This window comes from Symphalangus syndactylus, chromosome 12, assembly GCF_028878055.3.
Source record: "Symphalangus syndactylus isolate Jambi chromosome 12, NHGRI_mSymSyn1-v2.1_pri, whole genome shotgun sequence".
Lineage (NCBI taxonomy): Eukaryota > Metazoa > Chordata > Mammalia > Primates > Hylobatidae > Symphalangus > Symphalangus syndactylus.
In genome coordinates, this window is record NC_072441.2 from 100,479,894 (window position 1) to 100,501,416 (window position 21,523).

General features: G+C 41.2%; 1 protein-coding gene across 3 annotated transcripts in view; it reads left to right on the forward strand.

The window, feature by feature from the left end:
• The window catches only part of C12H1orf105 (chromosome 12 C1orf105 homolog), a 51,006-nt gene that overhangs the window by 26,309 nt on the left and 3,174 nt on the right, over positions 1-21,523 (forward strand). Inside the window, exons 1-6 of one of the 3 annotated variants that reach the window (XM_063627399.1) lie at positions 41-117; positions 905-990; positions 4,276-4,366; positions 12,229-12,303; positions 17,998-18,065; positions 21,109-21,173. In XM_063627399.1, coding sequence (XP_063483469.1) covers positions 97-117; positions 905-990; positions 4,276-4,366; positions 12,229-12,303; positions 17,998-18,065; positions 21,109-21,173 — 406 coding nt within the window. In that variant the 5' untranslated portion in view covers positions 41-96. Of the gene's footprint in view, positions 1-40; positions 118-904; positions 991-4,275; positions 4,367-12,228; positions 12,304-17,997; positions 18,066-21,108; positions 21,174-21,523 lie in introns of those variants that run through there. The other 2 variants (XM_063627398.1, XM_063627400.1) reach the window with 2 other exon arrangements.

The following is a 21,523-nucleotide window of genomic DNA, read 5'->3' on the forward strand; positions in this document are numbered from 1 at the left end:
GAGGACCTCCGGGCTCCTCTCCTGGAGACTGGCCCAAACCCGAATGCTCTGAGCCTAGGAAGGCAAAACCCCAGCAATCCCCTATTGAAAGATGGGATGTGCCATCTGAAGGGCTGGGTAAGGCAAGAGAGGACAAGGAAAGAGGCTGGGCCAGTAGGTGAGAGATAATGGCCGCTTTTGTTGCGCTCCTTTATTAAGTCAGACCCTCAGCTGGGACTTCCCATGCATCCATGCGTTCATTCCACAGATACTGATTGAATGCCTGCACGTAACAAGCCATGCTTGGGGTGCTCATGATACGGCTGTGAATGAAACAGACAAAAATTGCTGCTCTCATGAAACTCTCTTTTTTGGTGCATTGACTTTTACACTGATTATATCATCTCCTCCCTCAAAGAGCACAAATCTAAGGCTCAGATAAGTTGTATTTGTCCAAAGACAGGCACCTGGGAAGTAGATGAACAGAGATCAATATCCAGTTGTCTATAGCTTCAAAGCTTGGTTTTTTTCCTCTTTAACTCCTAAAAGAGGTGAGGAGAAGATTGCTAATTAAACTGAGTTCATGGAAATATTAAAAGATGTATAAACAGAAGGAAGTAATAAAGAAACAAAGGGATGTAGTAAAACACAGGATACAGTGGAAACAAAAGTCAGAAAACATGACCCATTTACTAGCTCAGTGACTCAAGGCAAATCACACTACCTGAGCTTTGATTTCTTCATCAGTAAAATGGAGATGACATTATTTGCACTTGGCTACTTTATAGGATGGTCAAAGAGTTAAATATAAAAATGGTTTGTAAAGTGTTCACTATATGGCTGCTATTAGCTGACTTTGGCCATCGTAATGATGGCAATGTTTAAGTGTGATACATTCTGTAAAATGTTCTCTATTTCCCTCTAGGCTTCTGTTCCAAAATTTGACAAGATTCCTTGGCTTAGTGAGGCCAGCCTCGTAAACAAGCCATTAGTGCTCAGCCTCCCCAGAAGGTAACCTCTCAGCCACCGAGGGCAAAAGTTTTACGAAACATTTCACAGAAGATGATTTCTTCTTAAGGGATGGGGACAATTACCAGAAAGTGCACTTGATCCATTGAGAAACTCAAGTCAAGTGCTTTAAAAATAGAAATATTCCGGGTTTCTCAGACAAAAATGATCACTGAGTATAGGCCTGGCTAGAGGAGATGAGATCTCAAATTATTTCCCTCTCTACCACTACCACTCAACAGTATAAGATAATTTTGCCCCTAGACACTGTCTCTCAAAACACTTCCATCCTCTTTCTCACCCCCCATTTTCTCCACTGCTGTAGTGTGAAATTTTCACATTTTTACCATCAAAAGTCTAGAACAGTAAGTTCCCATCTTTATAGAATAGTAACTCTATATGTGACTTTGAGGAACCCTCCTATAATCTTGTTAGTCCTACTCCTTCCGGACAAACTACTATATGACACATAAATCTATTTTTCAAAATTGCAGGAATTACATATCTAGGGAGCATTTCAGCTGTCTCTTGAAATAATTGGGTTACCGTGTTCCTTCTCCATTTTTGATGAAATGGTTCCTAAGTGTAGTGACAAACCCCACTCTGGAGAGGGGATATGGACAGAAGGGTAGGTGTGAAGTACTGTTGGGGTGAATAAGAGAAACCAGAAAGAGGGCAGAGAGAAAGAGAAAGGGCAGGCATAGAGGCCATTCCAAAGGCACATGACAGACTAAAAAGGATTGACTCCTTGGCATGCGAAACAGCTCGTTAGAAAAGCCAGACTCCCCAAAAAGAGTTTCTCCTCCTGTTGATAACTACCATGTACCCTCCTGCCCATGGATAAGTGACTTCATAAGCAAATTCCCATCACTCTCTCCACATGCCCACTTTAGTAACATGTACCTTTGCTTTGTCTACTGTACATTTAAAAAAATCATATTTTCAGTAAATAGGTAGACAGTTTTATGTATTTTCAGAACAAAATTCACAAGTGCTTTCAAGTGCTCATTATTCGGTTGTGTTATTTTTACATAATTTTGAATATAGCTAAAGCAGATGATGAGAGGTTCAATAAACTCAAAGGCCTATTTAAGAAACAAAAGTACTAAGTGATAGAGTGCTTATTAAGAGTTGTTAACACTGCATGGATCAGCATGAGTAAGGATAGTCTAGCATATTTTAACTGAGGGTGGGACACAAACTCACAGGCCCATGACAGTCAGATGAGGGGCATAATGAGTAGAGCTGGCCAAATAGGACTGCAATGAATGGGAAATCACCTCCCCCCTTCAGCCCACTTCCACCCCAGCAGTGTTACCTGCAGGCATGTGAGTCCAGAGGCCAGATCCACTGGGTCTTCTAACAGTACTATAAATCTGGATGTTTTATGTGAAATTGCTAGTGTTTGATCTAATAGGGTAATATCCCACCATCCCATATTACCCCCATGCCCATTAGACCTGCCCCAGCAGCCAAGAGCAAAGTATCCTTGTGCATGGCTCTCTTGCCCCCAGCTCCCTTGGTCTCTAATTATACAAGCCTTTGGCAGAGGGTGGAGATCAGGGAGAAGGGTAGGCCCAGAATACAACTGGGCATTGGCAGCACCTGTTCACTTTCATGGCTAGGTCCTGGAGGGTCAGAGCAGACAGTCTGTTGACAGCCAACTGGAAAGGGAGTGGGTAGTTTTTCCTCCAGCCAGCCAAATCTAAGCTAGGCACAAGGAGAAATTACCTTAGGCAGGCAGTGAAGCTCTAGTCATCGCTATTCTGGGAGGATTGGGGTAGCAATCTCAATTCTTGTTTAGAAAAATGTAATATACCTACCTCACAACAAAAGTGACCAAACAGCATCTTTGAGGTGCCCTGAGCTCTCAGGAGGACAAGACAGGAATGTATAGTCTTTTGAAAGGATGGTTTAAGTATCAAAAGATCTTAAGGATTAAAAGCTCCTCATGTGGGCCAAAGCTCTTGGTTCCAAGCTGTTTATTTTTGGCAAAGCCCCTTACTGAGACTTTGGGAGAAAGTTCTCAATGTGCCTTAAGCATTACATACCCTTGAGCAAGGAGTTCTAATGCAGAACAGTCTGAAAAAGATAACGGAACATTTAGCCAAATATGCTCAGTGTAATTCCAAGTGTGCGCAATGGAAACACACCTACGGGGTTGGAGGAGGTGAGGCTGGGCTGTAATAAGAAGTGCCTGTACTGACCCACTTCCTTCGAGGACTCTCTCAGGTTGGCCTGACAATTTCGAAGCCACACTCATCGTCAGTCTCCAAAGCCCTTCAAGTCACACTAAGGTCCTGTTTATATGAGATTATTGTATGCTGAAGGAGTTCTAAACTGGCCTCCTGGTCTCTGCTGGTCAGCATTTGGGTGGCAAGTCCAAGATAGCCTATTCCCATATCAAAGACAAAGATCCTGAGGGCACTCATGTCAGACCCACCATCTCTGGTCTCACAGGGCCCAGGGAAGCGTGAGGAGAAATGAAACAAGAAATGCCTCATGAGCATCAAACTCCTTTCACATGCCTTTGTTTTAAATAAACAACAGACAATGAAATCTTTCTTCATTAGAGAGGAGATGTGTTCCCGGCAAAACTGCCAGCATTCTGAGTTTCTATTTCTTGGATGCCAGGGGCATGAATGGTGCCACACACACAAACAGTTTATGATTATCAGGCCCCTGCAGGCCGTGGCCCCTTACACTGTAATGAAATGAACCACAGAGCCAAGTGAGACAGAGTGCAGGCAGGTCGCCCTGTGAAAGGAACTGGTGTTCTTGCAACATCACTGCTTCAACTGCTGACTAGAAAGAAAAAATGTTCCAAAGGAAAAGAATGGGTGAAGGGAGAAGATGTTCTGTGGGAGGAAACAGGTGGATTGTTTCAGGGTGCAAGGACACAAACTCCAAGAAGTCAGCCCAGGTACGAAAGAGGACAGGTGCAGGTTAAACATCAAAAACTTGAGTGCAGACCTTTTCAAAGAGGAAACCTGGGATTCATTTCGCTCATTACACATCTACTGTTGTGAACAATCTGTATCCTGCCTTGTTTGTACACTGTCTCACAATCCAAAATTGGTTAGTGCAAAACAAAAGGGACAGAAAAGCCAAAGTGACATAGGAGGGCAAATCCATCTTTTGGGAGCTCCCCAATGGCCTGAGTCCTCCAGAACTGGAGTGGAAGGTAGCTCCCTGTGGTGTCCTTTGTATTCTCTTAGAAACAACCAAGTGCCTGGCTCTTCAAACATGGGACTGTGGTTCTAACTTTCTCTTGTTTTAATTACTTAGATATCCTCATTCCTCTGCGACTTTTCTGACTTCGTCCAAGAAGAATATGAATTTGCCAATTTTGCTTCAAGTTCCAGATGTTTTATCTAAGGTACTAAAAAATTTTTGTTGAAATGAAACCAACAGCAGTTCTAGAATGACATAGAATATGAATACATGTCTCATCTCCTTAGCACAGCCCTGTGCTTGCTACACCATCAGTGTTCAATAAATATTTGTTAAATGAAATGAATGGCCCCACCCCCCTCACTATGTCTCAAGTGCCTTAGGGCCCCAGCTCACTAGAACTAAGAATACAGGCATAAGATTAGAATCAACAAAACAGGAAACTAAAAATTAGTATGGAGGAATCTGCCCCAAGACTTCTAGGAAATGCCTATCAGCCTGTGACTGGAACCAATCTGGAGTCTCTACTGCCTCCCCCAAAGGATTGCTTATGTCTCCCACCTACAACTCCCTACACCTGTGGAATTTTACATTAAAAACTCCTCATTTCCCCTCCACCATGACCGCCTGCCAGATGACCCTTGGTGTCACTGTGGAGCAAGCACACAGGCTACAGTCCTTGGGTAGTCAGAACCTCCCTGAGGTGGAGAAAGAGAGAAAACATATGGTGAGATAAGCAATTTTTTCACCTGAAAAATTGCACATTCGTCACAGGACTGTCATAGGCAGTGCCTGAAGCAGCATCCTAAGGCACTTGACACGGTGCCCCACCCAGAGCAAGAGCTCAGTGAATGTGAGCCACAATTATTAGAAGCCCTGGTGTCAGTCAGTATATGTTTACGGAGGCCTTTGTATTTGCTTTAATACATCAGAGGTGAGTAAGTCAGCCGCAGCTACGCAGTTGAGTGAGCAGACAGGACGGGAACACAACTGAGAAGGCATCTCAGAGACAGGGCACAGCACTTGTGAGAGAAGGTGGGAGCAAAGGTTACCCCCAGGTTGGGCAAGCAGAGTGGGAGTGAGGGAATGATTCAAGAGGAAGTGGCATCTGCACTGGATCTAGAAGATACTGTTTTCAAGTGGAGGGAAGAGCCAGGGGTGGAGGAAGAACTGGAAAGACAAGAGAAGATTATCAGCAAAGAGGTGGAGACGGAGTGCAGGAGGAAATGCCTGAAGAATATCAAGGAATTCTGAGCATACATGAAAGGGAAACAAGGACACGGCTGGGCCCAGCTAATGCACACAGGGCCCAACAGACAAGAGCAGAGAGGACACACTGAAGGTTTTCAATACCGGAGTGTCAGGGTCCAAGCTTTACTTAAGAGTCATCTCTTAGTCCCCCTAACACCCTGGACAGGCAAGTAGGTAACATGGCCACCATGACATGCACTGGGTAGAGGTGGGGGATGAGTGCGGAGGCAGGACTGGCTTAGCAATTGCTGCAGAACCAGCAAGAAGCCTTCCAGTCATCAAGTCGCTGTGAACTTCCTATTTAGACAGGTCTCACCTGCCGCTGAACGCCTCCTTATCTCAGGTTTGTTCTGGGTCTCTGTACCTTGGCAACCTAGGCACTAGGACACCAGGCCCCAGCCTGGCTGGAGTGGAGAATGGGAAGGAAAGCCAATCCTAACGACCAGTGGGAGTGAGAGGCCATTCTCCAGCAGGGTATAGCGGTTTTTGTGGCTGCAATATTCATAGTTAGCCACTAGATGACAGTTAAGAGCAACAGCTTCCAGCTGCACAGCCCAAAGGGTGCCTGGGAGATCAGTTTCCTGGCTGACCCGTGAGAAGTTCCAGATAGGTTGCTCTTATCGGGAGAGAACACAGGCCCCTCAACCTCACCTTCACTCTCATCCTGTTAGGGGCTGACCCTCCACTGATTTGCACGTGAGAAAGAGTCACCCCTGCAGATTGAAACACAAGTAGGGAACCCGGGATCCTTGCTCTGTTGGGGTACCGGGCCGGTACCTCCAGTCATATTCTTTCCTGTCACACAGACGTCCTCAAATTTAAATCTGGCTCCCAGAGTCTACTGCGTGTATGAAGGCCTGCACGTATGTGCCATGAGGTAAATGTGGATTCAGCCGGCAGCTGCTCCCTTCTGGAAAGAAACTGTTGTGTTTCAAGGGAGTAGAATGTACTGTGGACACGATCTCTTCCTTCATTCTCTAAATCAGGGACCTACCAAGAAGCTGCTGGCAATCCAGAGGCCAACTGGAGACGCTGGACCCTGTGCAGAGGTGCAAAGGTCCTGCCACCTGGCCGCATTCGTCTTCACCGTCACAGGTCAAAGGGCAGAACTTTAAACACCCACTTACTCCTCCCCTGCCCCGGAGCAGCCCCATGGCCGAGGCAGGTGCACGTGTGCCTGGAGCAGTATTTCCTAGTGACTAGACAAAGGGGAGACAGGCTCAGAGACACAATAACAGGGAGAAGGAGACAGAAAGCAAGATAGAAACACACACACAGAGGTGAGGGACAAAAAACACAAAACAAAAGGAGAGGCAGGTCTATCAAAGAAGGAAGATTTTTAGTGAAGACAAATGAAACCTAAATGTTTCCTCGTTTAAACATCTACTGTGGAGAAGCTTCTTCATTTTCACCTGCCTTTTCCAGGCATCCACTCATGACTCCTCAAGATGCTGAGAAACAGAAAGGTGCATCATGATAGTTGGGTAACTGGGCCAAGAGGTGACTGACTCAGTGATCCAAGGCAAAGGAACAGCAGGTGTGTGGGGGTCACCTGGAAAACTGCAGCTGGAGGCTCTGAAACCCCCTTGCCCACTTGCTGGTACTGGGTGTAAATTAACTAGAGCTCCTCAGTTACTAATAGATTATAAAATGCCACTCCACCCTCTCAATTCCTGCCCCCACTCTCTCTCTACTCACTTTGATCTGGGTTTGTTCTTCCAGTCTAATGAGTCAGAGTGAAGATAAGAACATTATTTATTTTGCTTTTAGCAGACCTGTGGCAAAAAGCCCTGGCTGAAAAGATTGTGCAGTAGCAGAGGCATAGCTGGGGAAGATGTATGAGATGTTGACTTTCTGTTTTCTCACCACTAAGAGCTCTCTTTTTATTATTTCTCTCACATTGACTAAATTTTCAAAGCTCATAACTACCAAGGAAACTACCTCATATACTCCTAAGTCATTTTCATATTTATATTGCTTATGTTGATCTTGTGCATATAATTACAAATACAATTTTTAAAGAGAATATTAAATGCTATTGACCTAAAATAGTGATGGTAATAAAAATCAAATTTAATAAGTCTGAATGTAGGGACATGGCTATTATTTTGTATACATTTCGGGTTTTTTCTTAAGTATATTCAGCTTTATTTTTTAAAATGGCTGATATTTTCAGATAGAAGGAACATGTGTAATATCATAAGGTTTTTTTGAATATTGAAATTAGTTCTTTGAGCCCTACTTTTGGGATTCTATGTGGTAGAAATAATTCTGCCTTTATATGGATACTTTTTTTTTTTTTGAGACAATCTCAATCTGTCGCCCTAGGCTGGAGTGCAATGGCATGATCTTGGCTCACTGCAACCTCCGCCTCCCAGGTTCAAGTGATTCTCCTGCCTCAGCCTCCTAAGTAGCTGGGATTACAGGCGCATGCCACCACGCCTGGCTAATTTTTGTACTTTTAGTAGAGAGGGGGTTTCACCATGTTGGTCAGGCTGGTCTCAAACTCCTGACCTCATGATCTGCCTGCCTTGGCCTCCTAAAGTGCTGGGATTACAAGTATGAGCCACCATACGTGGTGGCTCATACCACCATCCTTTATATGGATTCTAAGAGTTTACTCTTCCCCTGAGGAAAGATAATCCTTTTTATCCAAAAACTTTCTAGCCGACTGAAGTTCAAGAGATGTGGTATTGGACAAATCTCTTAACCTTTCTGGGTCACAGCTTTCTCCTGGGTAAATGGAAAGATTTGAACCAACTGTCCTATCAGGTCTCTCTCAGTTAAGTTACAAGTGGGAAGGAGAAAAGAAATAGAGGTATTGAAGGAAAGGACAAAGGCAAATATGTCAGTACTCTTCACAGGGTGCTTGTGAAGCCTGTTTTAATCACAAGTTGGTGCTTACATTTTTGTTTTTTATGTGAACAGGTGTGTAAGAGAGAGAAAGAAAGAGAGTGAAAGAGAGAAAGAAAGGAGAGTAGAGGGAGAGGGAGATGAAGAGAAATATGTTCCTCTGTTTCTTTACCAAGGGTTCAAGAAGGCCATGGCCTTGGGCCATAAGTCAGCCCTTAGACACTGCAGCAGATATTTTCCTAGGGTATGAGGATGTTTCCAATTGTCAAATGTGTTTTGGCTTCTGGGGACTGGCTGAAATCTGCATCATACCTTGGCGAGGCTACACATAGGTTGCTGTCACTATCCTGTCACAACTGCCATCTGCTATCCAGAGGACAACTGCTTGGGAAATGTGGGCCCCATTAACATTCCAGTGCGTCTGGCTCTAGACCTGATAAAACCAGGTCCTTGTGCTGTGAATGTGGACAATTCCCTCTCCATTCCTTTTATTGCTGCTGAGCTGGTCATAAGGAAACCGAGTGAGAAGGGAATGCAACAGAAGAAAAAGACCAAAGACCTGGGTTTCAGGGCTGGGAAAGAAAGCAAGACAGAATGGAGGAAATGAGGCCTGCAGGACATGGAGTCTCAAATGTTTGCATCACCTTTAAAATAGCCTGTCACAGCTGCCTTCCGTGACTCTTCAATGCCCTCATCCCTTCTCCAGATAGAAATGGAGCAGCACTTCTTGGAGACCAGGCTTCAGCTGATAGCGAGTCTGAGGTAGAGTACAGCACAGATCAAAGATTGCTTTGTACCTTTACATGTAAAGTGTAAAGGGACAGGATTAGGGCATCCGCCTCTGTCTTTTTGAACACAAAGACCATTATCAGTAGGGGAAGGGAGACCTGGAGAGTTTATATGATTGACAAAAGTCACCCAAGTTGTTGGTGAGCCAGGACTGGAACAGAGCTTTTTGGGCATCTAGCCAGTATTCTTCCCCAGTGCATTACATAGAATGAATTTGTTGTACTACAACAGTAATGTTCTGTAACATTTCCCTGAAGACAGTGTTATAATAGTGATCTTCATTTATATATGTATTTTTTGTTTTATATATATATGTTGATCGTGTCTATATTTAGACCTCATAATTTAAATTGCTTACAATGACTCATTCATTCACCCAATGTTTGTTGAATACTTGCTGTGTGCCAGGTTCTGTCATAGGTTCTAGGAATACAAAGATGTGTAAAACATGATTCTTGCTCTTAAATATAATAACTCTCAGCCCAGTGCAGGAAACAAACACATTTAAAATCAAGAAGAATAGTGCAAATACAAAGAAAGCTAGACCAAGTTTATGATGCAATCAAAGAGGCAAGCACCCAACTGAGGTTAGGAGGGTGAGATATGGTAGCAGGTCCAGGAGAAAGGTTTTCTGAGGATGTAACACCTACACTATGTCTTAAATGAGTAGTTATCAAGGCCAGGTGGGACAATATATAAGCATTTCATCCCTCAGATTCTAAGAGATGACAGTCATTATGTTATGGGACTCTGTAGTCACATTTACAGTTGTCATTAACCTAGCAAGATCTTGCAATGCACTTTGGAGATCTTGCAAATAATATCTGTTGCTTGATTTGCAATGAGCTCTGAGATTCCACTTCCTGTAGGGTCTAATAGTAGTCTTAGCAGAAACCAGAAGTCTGGAAAAAGGTGAAGGAAATAATTTCAGTAAAGAACTTATAACTCTACTAAAAACAAACCTGCCCAAGGATTCTCCCATATCTGCCTCCCCTTGTCCAGGTCTTCCTCATCCCTTCAGACTGAGTGCAAATTCCACTTCTAGGAAGCCTTTCCTGATTTCTCCAATCAGAAGTGGTCTCTCTGTTTTCTGAAGGCACAGAGATATTAGTGCCTCTTGTATGATATCTAGTGTGTCCTACCTTAACTGCAGTTTCAGAAAGGTACCTCAGTCTCATACCTCAAAGATGTGAGGGATGGAGGGAGGAGCTGGAGCTTCAGGGGATATCACCCCCAGGGGTATCAGGAAGACAAGGTAAAAAATTGAATCAGCCCAAAGCAGAGGAGTCAATACACACAGACATTTCCTCTCTAGTCTCTCTTCTCACTCCGTTCATCCTCCCACCAGACAACCTGTCCATCCCAACCTACATTCACTTATCTGAAGCTGATTTGCTAGATCATTCTTCCAGGTTGTTGTATAGTGTTTCCTGGGCTTGTAACACCCTCACCATCCTTGTTCACTCCACAAACACCTACCCAAGCATTGCCTGTTTTTTTCACCCTTCTCAGACCCTTCCCTCTCTGCCCCACTCCTAGTTAAGCTCAATGACCCCTTTCAGCTTCATTGGAGCCTCGATATATTTCTGTTGTAGCACTTTCAACACCATCATACTTCTTGATGTATAGGCTACTGGATGGTGAGCAGCTTGAGGTCACAAACTATGTCTTATTTATTTAAATGTCTCCAGTACCTAATGAATGGGTAAATGAATGAATTTGTATTCTTCTTTTGTCTTCCTTAGAAACTTCCTTCCAGAAACTTTGCCTTATTCATCGGTATGACCCCCATCACAGCACTCTTTACTTGGTAGCCTCACAATAGATGTCTGTTGTTGAATGAATGAATGTAGCTATTCACACACATACCAACCCACAACATTGTAATACTGAATTGATTCTTTTTAGAATGCCCTATAAAAATGAAGTGTATTTTAAATGTTTGTCAAAAGAATCCAACTTTGTTAATAGTTTTTAGCCCTCAAACCCCCAATGATGCATCACCTAAGTGCCATATGTCTCTCACAGGATGAGGCTACTTGCAGAACAATCTGGCAAAGGTCATCCTAGGAGCACACCTCAGGAACTCCTCACTTTCTGTTCCTCCTCTTTCTGTTCCCCACACCTCCCAGGGCAACAGGAATGGGTCAAGGCACACCATGTAGTGATGGGCCAGCAAGCAGATCAAAGGAAAGAGAAGACTTCAGTCAATAGTCTTCTCACTGTGGTTTTCCTCTTCCCCATATTCTGCACTTTCTGTGACCATATCTCATGACTGATGTCAATGTGAATGAGGAAGGTTAAGAGAGAATTGCCAAACATAAGTTTAACCTCAAATTCCTATATGCTTCCTAAGCAAACCTTTATCAGAGATGCAAATGAGAACCTCCTGAAGCAGGTGTAAATGCTCCAAAGTCCTCTCTTTAACCCTTTTGCAGAAATGAAGTCAGAATAAAAACCAGTGGTTACAGTGAGCAGACACAGTGCCCCTCCCCTTCCTCCACTGGTTGGTTCTTCACCTACTGAGACAGCCTCTCTTTCCCAGAGGATTGAGGGGACTCAGGACCCATAAGCTTGAGTTCTGCTTGTGGCTTCAATCATTGTGCTTAGGAGGTACAGAAGGACCAAATGGTGCTGGACCACGGATGCATGAGAGCTGAAGCTGGCCTAGAGTTAAGGCATGAGAAAGGAGGGCGATGCTTAGGAAGGGCTTGTGAAAAAAAGATTTGCAGAGGAGAAGTCTTCTCTTCATTCTTTCTTAGGCCATCAGAGATCCTCAGTCTATATGGTGGAGCCTTTGTATGAAATGGAAAAAATGGCCCACCTATAGGAGAATTCAGCCCCTCAGACACAGGTGCTCAGGCTGGAAAGTAGAGACCCCACTGAATTTCAGGCCCCAGCTGTCTTTACATCTATACCACCGCATGCAGCAGCCTCAAGACTACCACCTAACCTGTGTCTCACTCCCTCCTGCCTAAACTCTCGGAATCTACCAGCTGCAGCACACTCCAGATTCAACACCCACCCTGGATGGGGCTGAGACCAGGGTGCCCATCTCTGTTTTATGGAAGGAAAAACTGTTACCTGTCTCACCCTTCCACTGCTTTCCTACATCTTTGCTGCCCTACATGCCCCACCATTTCGTCACCTCTCTCTGTCTCTCTTTTCCCTCAGGCCAGGAGGAACCAGTGTGACTCCATGCTGCTCAGAAACCAACAGCTGTGCTCCACATGTCAAGAAATGAAAATGGTAGGCGAGGGGGAAGACAGAAACGGGCACAGGCATCTCAGGGTGCAGCACTGCCCTTCCCAGCCAAGCCCTGTGGAGAGAGATAGTGATGGGGCCCGTTGCAAGGAGGGCCTAGATAAAGACTGCCAAGGAGGAACTGTTGGTCCTGGGAGCAGTGTCGACTGAAAGAACATGATAAACCTTCTCCGTTTCAACAAGCTAAAGGGTAATCAAGATAGGTGGGCCGGAGTAGAGATGCAATGAGCTACTTCGCCTTGGGCTCCTAAGTAACTACAGCCTCTCAGAGACTTAGGGGATTATGGAGCTCCTTCTCCCTCCTTAATGTAGCCCCCACACAACACATATGCTCATACTCATTTCTCCACCATTAAAATCAGGAGACAAACAGCTTCATCTTTGGGTTTACTGTTAATTTAGGTAGCACCTCAAGAGAAAGACTGGGGAGAGAGTCTACAGTACTTTCTAGGTAGTCAGGGGTGGTGTCATCTGCCTTGGATACTTGTAACATGTAGTGGAGAATGGTAGTAGGGGAGGAATATTAGGAAAAGAAAGAAGGAGAGCAACGGAGATGTGGAGGGAACAAAGACAAACTTCTGCCGTATATCACAGTTGCTGAATCAGAGGCCTGATTCGGGAAGGATGCTAGACTAGGCTGGAGTTAGGCCTTGGGTAATTCAAGAATTAGAGTTAGCATTGGGATGGTTGTTAGTGTTAGGGTAAGGAAGAGGCTTTGGTTAAGGGTTAATTTAGCAACATGGTTAGGTTTGAGGTACGAGCTGGAGAAGGGTTTCTTCAACTCTGATATTCTATAATTCTTTGACTTGGGGAGGATAGTGGGGCTAAATATGTAGGCTAAACATGCTTTAAAGGAATGGAAGAAAAATAGAAGACATAAGAAAAGCTGCTTCACTGAGTTCATGGCAAGTCTTCTGTCCAGTCGGATGTTAAAGAGAGTGGCAGTTTTGTGAAATTTTTATGTGGGATTTAGAAATTTAACTGAAGCTACCAGCAAAGCTGCACCTGGATGTTTCCATCTATGTTCATTTTCTACATAACTAGAGTCACTGTGTTAAATATTAGCATTGGCTGGAGTCTGGGAAACTAGGACTGGGATTTCTCCTGGTCTTATTCCTGGAATCCCTTGTATCCACATTTAGAATGCACCAACCCCAGGCCTAAGCTGGCCTTGGCCAGCTGGCACACTTGGGACGTTAACAGCTGTCCTCTTTCTCAAGACCTCTTCTCTGACCTTTGCCCTTGTCCAGGAATGATAGAAGTGGAGCCACATGCTGTAATTTTACCATTTATTGAAGCTTCTAAAAGGAAGGGCTTCAAACACAAAAGTGCCCAGGGACCCTTCTGTACTGCTGTCAGAACCTGGTGAGAAACTACAGAAAGTTAGAAAATAAACATGAAATACCCTTGCCTCACTCTATGCAGTAGTACCTCAAAGTCCTCCCAAGGGGAGGGACTGCAAGTCTGCTGTAGTCACTGTAATACCCCTTCTTTCTCAGCAGTGAGTTGAATAGAAACACTGGGGAATATATAAAAAGACTCCTAGGAATAGAAGGGAACTTCCTCAAACTAATAAACAGCAGCTTGAAAAACCAACAGCTAACACCCTACTGAATGGTAAAAGACTGGATACTTTCCCCTAAGATTAGAAACAAGGCAACAACGTCTGCTCTTGACACTTCTACTCAACATTTTACTATACATTCTAGCTAGAAAGATAAGAAAAAGAAATAAAAGCCATCCACATTAGAAAGAAAGAAGAACAACTAGTCTATTTGCAGATGATATGATCTCATATAGCGAAAGCCCTAAGGAATGCGGAGAAAACTATTAGAGCTAATAAACGAGTACAGCAGTGTTGAGGATACAAGATCAGTATATAAACTTTAATTTCTGTTAATAGCAATGAACAATCCAAAAATGAAGAAAACAATGCCATTTGTAATAGCATCAAAAATTATTTAGGAATAAATTTAACAAGAGAAGCACAAGAGCTATACAATGAAAAGTATAAAACATCATGGAAAGAAAATTTAAAAGGCCTAAATAAATGGAAAGAACCCCATGTTTACTGATTGGAACACTTAATATTGTAAAGATGGATATACTCCCCCAAATTGATCTACATATTTAATGTAATCCTCAAAATCCCAGATGCCATTTTTATAGAAATTTGCAATCATAACTTAAAATTTATATTAAAATGCAAGAGATCCAGGATTGCCAAACAATCTTTAAAAAGAAGAACAAAGTTGGAGGTCTCATACTCTTGATTTTAAAACTAACTGCAAAGCTATGGTCAGGACTGTGTGGTACTGCCATAAAGATAGACAAATAGAAAAATGGAATAAAATTGAGAGTTCAGAAGTAAATTCTTACATTTATAAACAATTGATTTTTGACAAAGGCACCAAGACAGTTCAATGAAGAAAGAATAGTATTTTCAATAAGTGGTACGGGAGCAGCTGCATAGATACATGCAAAAGAATGAATTTGTGCCTCTTCCTCACACCATGTACAAAAATAACTCAAAATAGGTCAAAGACCTAAATGTAAGACCTAAAACCATAAAACTCTTAGAAGAAAACATAAGTATAAAGCTTCATGACCTTGGATAAGGCAATGGTTTCTAAGATAGGACACCCAAAGCACAAACAGCAAAAGGATATAGATAAATCAGTCTTCATAAAAATTTTAAATTTTGTGCCACAAAGAACACCATCAAGAACACGAAAAGACAACCCAAATATTTGCAAATCAACAGATGAAGGATTATGTCAGATAAGGGACTAGTATCTGGAATATATAAGGAACACTTAAAACTCAACAATAAAAAGGCAAACACCCTAGTTGAAAAGTGAGCAAAAAGTTTCAATAGACATTCTCTAAAGAAGATCTACAAATGACCAATAAACACATGAAAAGATACACAACACTATTTGTTGTAAAGCAAATGCAAATCAAAACCACAATGAGATACACTTTCCATCCACTAGGATGGTTGTAATAATAATAATAAAACGGTGGATAATAACAAGTGTTGGCCAGGATGTGGAGAAATTAGAACCCTCGAAAATTGCTGATGGGAATGTAAAACAGTTGCTTTGGAAAACAGTTTGGGAATTCCTCAAAACCTTAGACACAGAGTTACCATATGATCCAGCAATTCCATTCCTAGATATGTACCCAAGAGAACTAAAAACATATTCACACACAAACTTCTACAAGAATGTGCATAGCAGCTATATCTTAATAGCTGAAAAGTGGAAATAACCCAAATGCCTATAGCTTGATTAATGGATAAACAAAATGTTGTCTATCTATATATAGAATATTAATCATAGAAAAGAATGAAGTACTAAAACATGCCATAACATGGATGAACCTTGAAAACATTTTGCTAGGTAAAAGAAACCAGATTCAAAGGATCACATATTATATTGGTTGCATTTGTATGAAATGTCCAAAATAGGAAAATTCGTAGAGACAGAAAATAGACAGTGGTTGTCAAAGATTGGGGAGAGGAGTGAGTGAGAAGCAATTACTAATAGGTATGTGGTTTCTTTTTGGGGTCATGAAATGTTCTAGGAGCAAATAATGGTGATTGTTTTACAACTTTCTGAATATACTAAAAACTACTAAATTGTACATTAAGATGGTGACTTATGATACATGATATCATAAACACCGATAAAAAGAAATTAGCACTAAATAAAAGCGCAAAATAGATGAATCTCAAAAAAATGTAAATAGGACCTTGTTATGTAACTACTCATATTCCTATGTAACCTTGGGCTAGAAGCTCAGTCATTTAGTGCAGAAGAAATACCTGCTGACAGTTATGGTTGTGAATCACAAGTGATATTTGCCTTGGTTTTATCTAGGCTGTGTTTTATCACGTCTCTGCTCCAAACAGCTCATCTTCCCCTTAATGCACCTATACTGTAGTCTTTCTATTATCTGCACTACTCTCTAATTAACACTTTCAAGCCCCTTAAAAGTAGGACCATCAAGCTAGGCAACTGTAAACAGATATTCTCTAACATATATTAAAAAATAGTTTTGAAATAAATTAAGTTTATTTCAACAAATATTGATTGTCTGCCATGGGCCAGGTACTTAGGTAAACTACAAAGAAAAAAAAAGAAACACATAAGACCTGTCTTTAAGGAGTCAACAAATAAATAAATAATGACAATAGAATCTAATCAATATAAATAGAAATAGATCTGATGGGGAGTGAAGGGGCAGTGAAAGTAAATATCAAGGAAGTCTTCCTTGAAGAAAAAGACTATTCAGGGTTTTCAAGAATGAATAGGAGTCTACCACAGTACACTTTTTCTCAAAAACAAAAGTCCTGTCTGGCAGGCAGCTTTGTTCTGATGTAACCCCTGTAGCGCAGTTCATTCATACAACAGCACTAGCTGGATTTAGGGGATTTAGAACAGCAATCATGCTATTCAGGAGGAGTTACAGTTTCCTGCATCTTCCCTTGGGGCAGAGTCAACTTTAGATAAATTTTTGAATAAAGCAGTCTGTCTCTGGCACATTCTCATCCACTTTTATGTTTAGAAATCTCTCCTCACGTTCTTACTAAAGGCTTGGCTGCCCCCACTATGCCCAGAGGCTCCTTGTTACCAGATCACCTCCTTCCTCTCCCTCTCGCATCCTTTCTTCAGCTAATGAGTTAGGAGAACAAGCTGATTAAACATAGTACATTCTTGGCATTTGTATAGCCTTTGCATTCAGTTTTTTTTTTTTTTTTTTTTTTTTTTTTTTTTTTTGCTATTTTCAAGCACCTCTAAAGGTCCTTAATACATTGTAATTTGTAACTTTGTTATGTCATAAACTTAAATCATGAGTCACCTGGTACAAGTCACTTAGTGAGTAGAGTAGCTGAACACCTGCACCCACATCTTTGTGATTGTCATTTTATTATTATAGCTACAATAATTTTCTAGAAATAATGGGAAAATGCTTCCTAGTGAAAACATTCTTAAAAGAAAACCAACATCTAGTGCTAGGAACAAATTTGGAAAAGTTCAAGAAAGTGATGTTTCTTAACCAAAAATACTGTAACTGTACATTGATTTTAGGCCTATATGAAAGACACCTTTAAAATTTCAAGTGTGCTTCAAGGTGGGTTCATTCATTCACTAATTTGATCAAAAATATTTCTTAAACAGACATCGTGTTAGCAGCTGGAAATACAAAAATAGAGACAAGGTCTATGCCCTCATGAAGCTGAAAGTCTATTAGGGAACCCAGACATTACACAAGTAAATACAACATAAAGGTTATGAGTATTTTGATCCAGGTGGCCCTAAGAACATAGAGCGGAGGACTACCGAACAGTAGTCAAGGAGTCAGCAGTCTCTGTGAGAAAGTGACAGTTAACCTGAGACTTGAAGAACATGTGTGTGTTGGGGGTGGGGGCATCTAAACAAACTGATTTTAAAGATTTACTAAATCTGTGTATCTAATTTCAACTGATATCCAGGGAAAAACAATGACTCTGACTTGAGGGAAAGGTGAAACCCTTTGGTTCATTCACATCACGAAAGGATGTATGAAGGACTTTGATATCAAATACAACTCAAATTCACTAAAGTGGTACATTATTTATTTAAATCAAAATGCAGTTACAGGCAACGTTCTAAATGAGACTTTCTTTTTGAGGTACAACCAAGAACAATGAAAATCCCAGATGATCCAAAAGTATCCTTTGAGAACTTTATGAGTGATAGGTAAGTCAACAATTTAAATCAGGACATGACTTAATTCTCGTTATGTCTAAGGACACAGGAGAGTGGATTGAGAAGCATAGTAAGAGGAATGTTTAAGGAATGCTTAGGGAACAGGCTTTTTGACTGGTTTTATTTTTAGGTTAAACCAAATCATCAGATCAAAAAAGAAAGTTCACCTTTTTGTTTGAACAACTACTGAAACTATTGCAGAAAGTATAATCTTCCTTTCCACCTTCACAAGAACAATATAAGAAATAGAATAGGAAATTTCTTTGATAATTCAGATGGAACTAAATACAAATTCTCCATGTAGATGATATATCTAATCTGCAAGATATGGGGGATTACACATAATCTTTCCTTAGTCCAAGATGTTCTCTGCTACGTTTTAGTAACTAAAATTCCTCTTTATCAGTTTGTTTGGTTGTTATTTAAAGCTTTTTTAAAATCAAGATCGAGTACAATAGATATAAAATCCAGTTGGAATTATGATTAGTTTTTTTGTGTGTTTTGTTTTGTTTGGTTTGGTTTGTTTTTTTCTTTTTGAGATGGAGTCTCTCTCTGTCGCCCAGGCTGCAGTGCAGTGGCGCAATCTTGGCTCACTGCAACCTCCACCTCCCAGGTTCAAGCAATTCTCCTGCCTCAACTTCCCAAGTAGCTGGGATTACAGGTACCCACCACCATGACTGGCTAATTTTTTTTCCTAGTGGAAATGTGATTTCACCATGTTGGCCAGGCTGGTCTCAAACTCCCGACCTCTGGTGATCTGCCCGCCTTGGCCTCCCGAAGTGCTGTGATTACAGGTGTGAGCCACCGTGCCCCACCTAGTTTTTCAAAGAGTTTTTTTCTTCTATATTTAACTATTAGACAGGGAAGAAGGACTCTGTTTTTACTTTATTACAACATGAAAAACATGGACTCATTCTAAACAGGACATCAACATAGGTCAACTTGCATTGCAATAGATGGTTGGAAAGTAGACATACACTCACCCTTACATATGACTAACCAAAAAAGCTATATGTAATCTAATGGCCATTTTATTTTTTTCCTCATACAGAGAGCAATAATGTGGAAAAATAAATAGGCTTTTTTGTAACCTTATGTTGCACAGTGGTACATGTCCTGATTGCTTTTATGACCTTAGGGCCATTTGTTCCAGACTCAAATATAGACCCAGATACACTGAAAACATGTACCCAGTTCCTGGCCAAGGTAGACAAGGTTATGGAGGAAGCAGCTATTTGAGCAGTACGAGCTCCATCACTAATAACATTTACCTGTACTGACTCTATATTTTTAAAGAGCTCTTGTATGATAAAAGTAATTCTTGTAAATATTCATTATGAACTTTAAATGGAAAACTGAAGCATCTAAAATCAGAGATTTCTAAGCAAAATTTTACCCTTCTGTGAAATAACCTTTCAAAATGTGTTGCCCCATTTTACTTATCTTGCAAGTTTTGTACTTTATTTAAATATAAAATTCCAGAACATTAATTAGTTGTATTTTAAACAAATAGCTCTTATCCCTTTAAAACTAAGACCAAGAATTAAACCAGTTCTAAAATCATGTCAACATCAACCAGACGTATCATGAGATTGATTGTTGTATTCTTTTTTCAGTGTTATGGAGGAAAACATACCACTTCTGTTTGAGACTTAGCTAGAGTGACTATAAAGCAACGGCCTGGTTCTATCTCTAACTTTTCCAAATTTGTTCCTAGCACTAGATATTGGTTTCTGTTTTCATACTTTTTAAGTATCACTGCATACATAGGCAAGTGGGATCATCGTCACTGAAATTGTGGTTTTTTAAAAAGTGACTTTAATTATAGCCATTGCAGGAATTAAAATATAATACTTATTGAATGAAAAGAATGAAGGAAAAAAGGAAGAGAGGGAGAAAAGATGGCAGGATAGATACATATTTGTTGAATTGTAGAATAGACAGAACTTAAACTATTCAGTCCTGAACATACCATCTGCCTGTTTGCCCAAAATGGACAATAGAAGGGGTTTTGCTTTCTCTTTTTCTCAATCTCAGTGACAATTGATTAAAGCAAACTGGCTTAACTCACTATATTTTTGGTAGCAAAGCAAAAATAATCTTGGAAGATCTTTGTGGAAGTAGAAACCATGAAATGAATGTAGAGCCTTAGATGGCCCATCAAAGTTTACAAATATGTCAGTCTTTAGAAATTAAGCAATTGAAACTAATGTAGAAGTGGTTTTGGCTTACATGCATTTTCCTCAAGGGTCACTTCCACAGCCTTGGCCACCAGGAGAAATAGGATGTGGTCAGGGCATTTTCTGTGAAATGGGAAGGTTCTAACCAAAATGTTTTCTCAGCTTTACTCTTTAAGGGTACATTATTGATCTGGAAGAGTTCTGTTTTTTTTTTCTGGAAATTGAAGAACTCTTTCCTTTATTCCTCCTATTTTCAGACCACATATGTTCTGACAGTGGAATAAAACATTCAAAATAAAGGTTTTATCAAAAAATCCATGAAAACAACACTAATCAAAAAGAGACTGAGAATTAGTAGTCTTTGGACCAATCATCTCACATTGCTAGAAAGTGGCCTGATCACCAGGTTAACAGGTACTAGATTCAAGAGACCACGTGTGTTTAAAAATGTATAAAGAAGCTGGTGCGGTGGCTCACACCTGTAATCCCAGCACTTTGGAGGCTGAGACAGGCAGATCGCCTGAGGTCAGGAGTTTTAGACCAGCCTGGCCAACATGGTGAAACCCCATCTCTACTGAAAATACAAAAATTAGCCAGGTGTGGTGGTGTGTGCCTGTAATCCCAGCTACTCAGGAGGCTGAGGCAGGAGAACTGCTTGAACCTGGGAGGCAGAGGTTGCAGTGAGCCGAGATTGCACCACTGCACTCCAGCCTGGGCAACAAGCGCAAAAACTCCATCTCAATAATAATAATAAATAATAATAAATAAATAAAGATAAAATTATATAAAGACACATTTCTTTCTACCAAGCCCTAGCCAATTAACTAATGTGTTTTCTTGTTTCTTCCAATCAGAATGAGTCTTCATCAACCCAAATTCCAGACTACACCTGAGCCTTTCCATGATGACATCCCAACAGGTTTGCTTTCTTTTAGAGTACTTATAGTGTGAAACATACTAGAAAAAAATGCCATGGAATGAAAGTCTAATCCCTAAAATAATTTCTAAATTTCCTGAGCAAATCCTCACTTTCTATCCCTTTCTCTTTCACGTATTGTCTTTTGACCTGCTGGGATTGGTTCACAGCCCTTCTTTCACTCCAGCACCACCTGTGCCCTCCTCAGGCCTCACTTGCCCTTATCCATGTCATGTTCCTTCCCAGGATCTGTCCACAACATATGGCTGAAGACTTTCCATGGAGATGGGGTACAAACAAAATAAAAGTTCCCCTACTGGCAGTCCTGATGGTATCAATTAAAATGGGAAGAG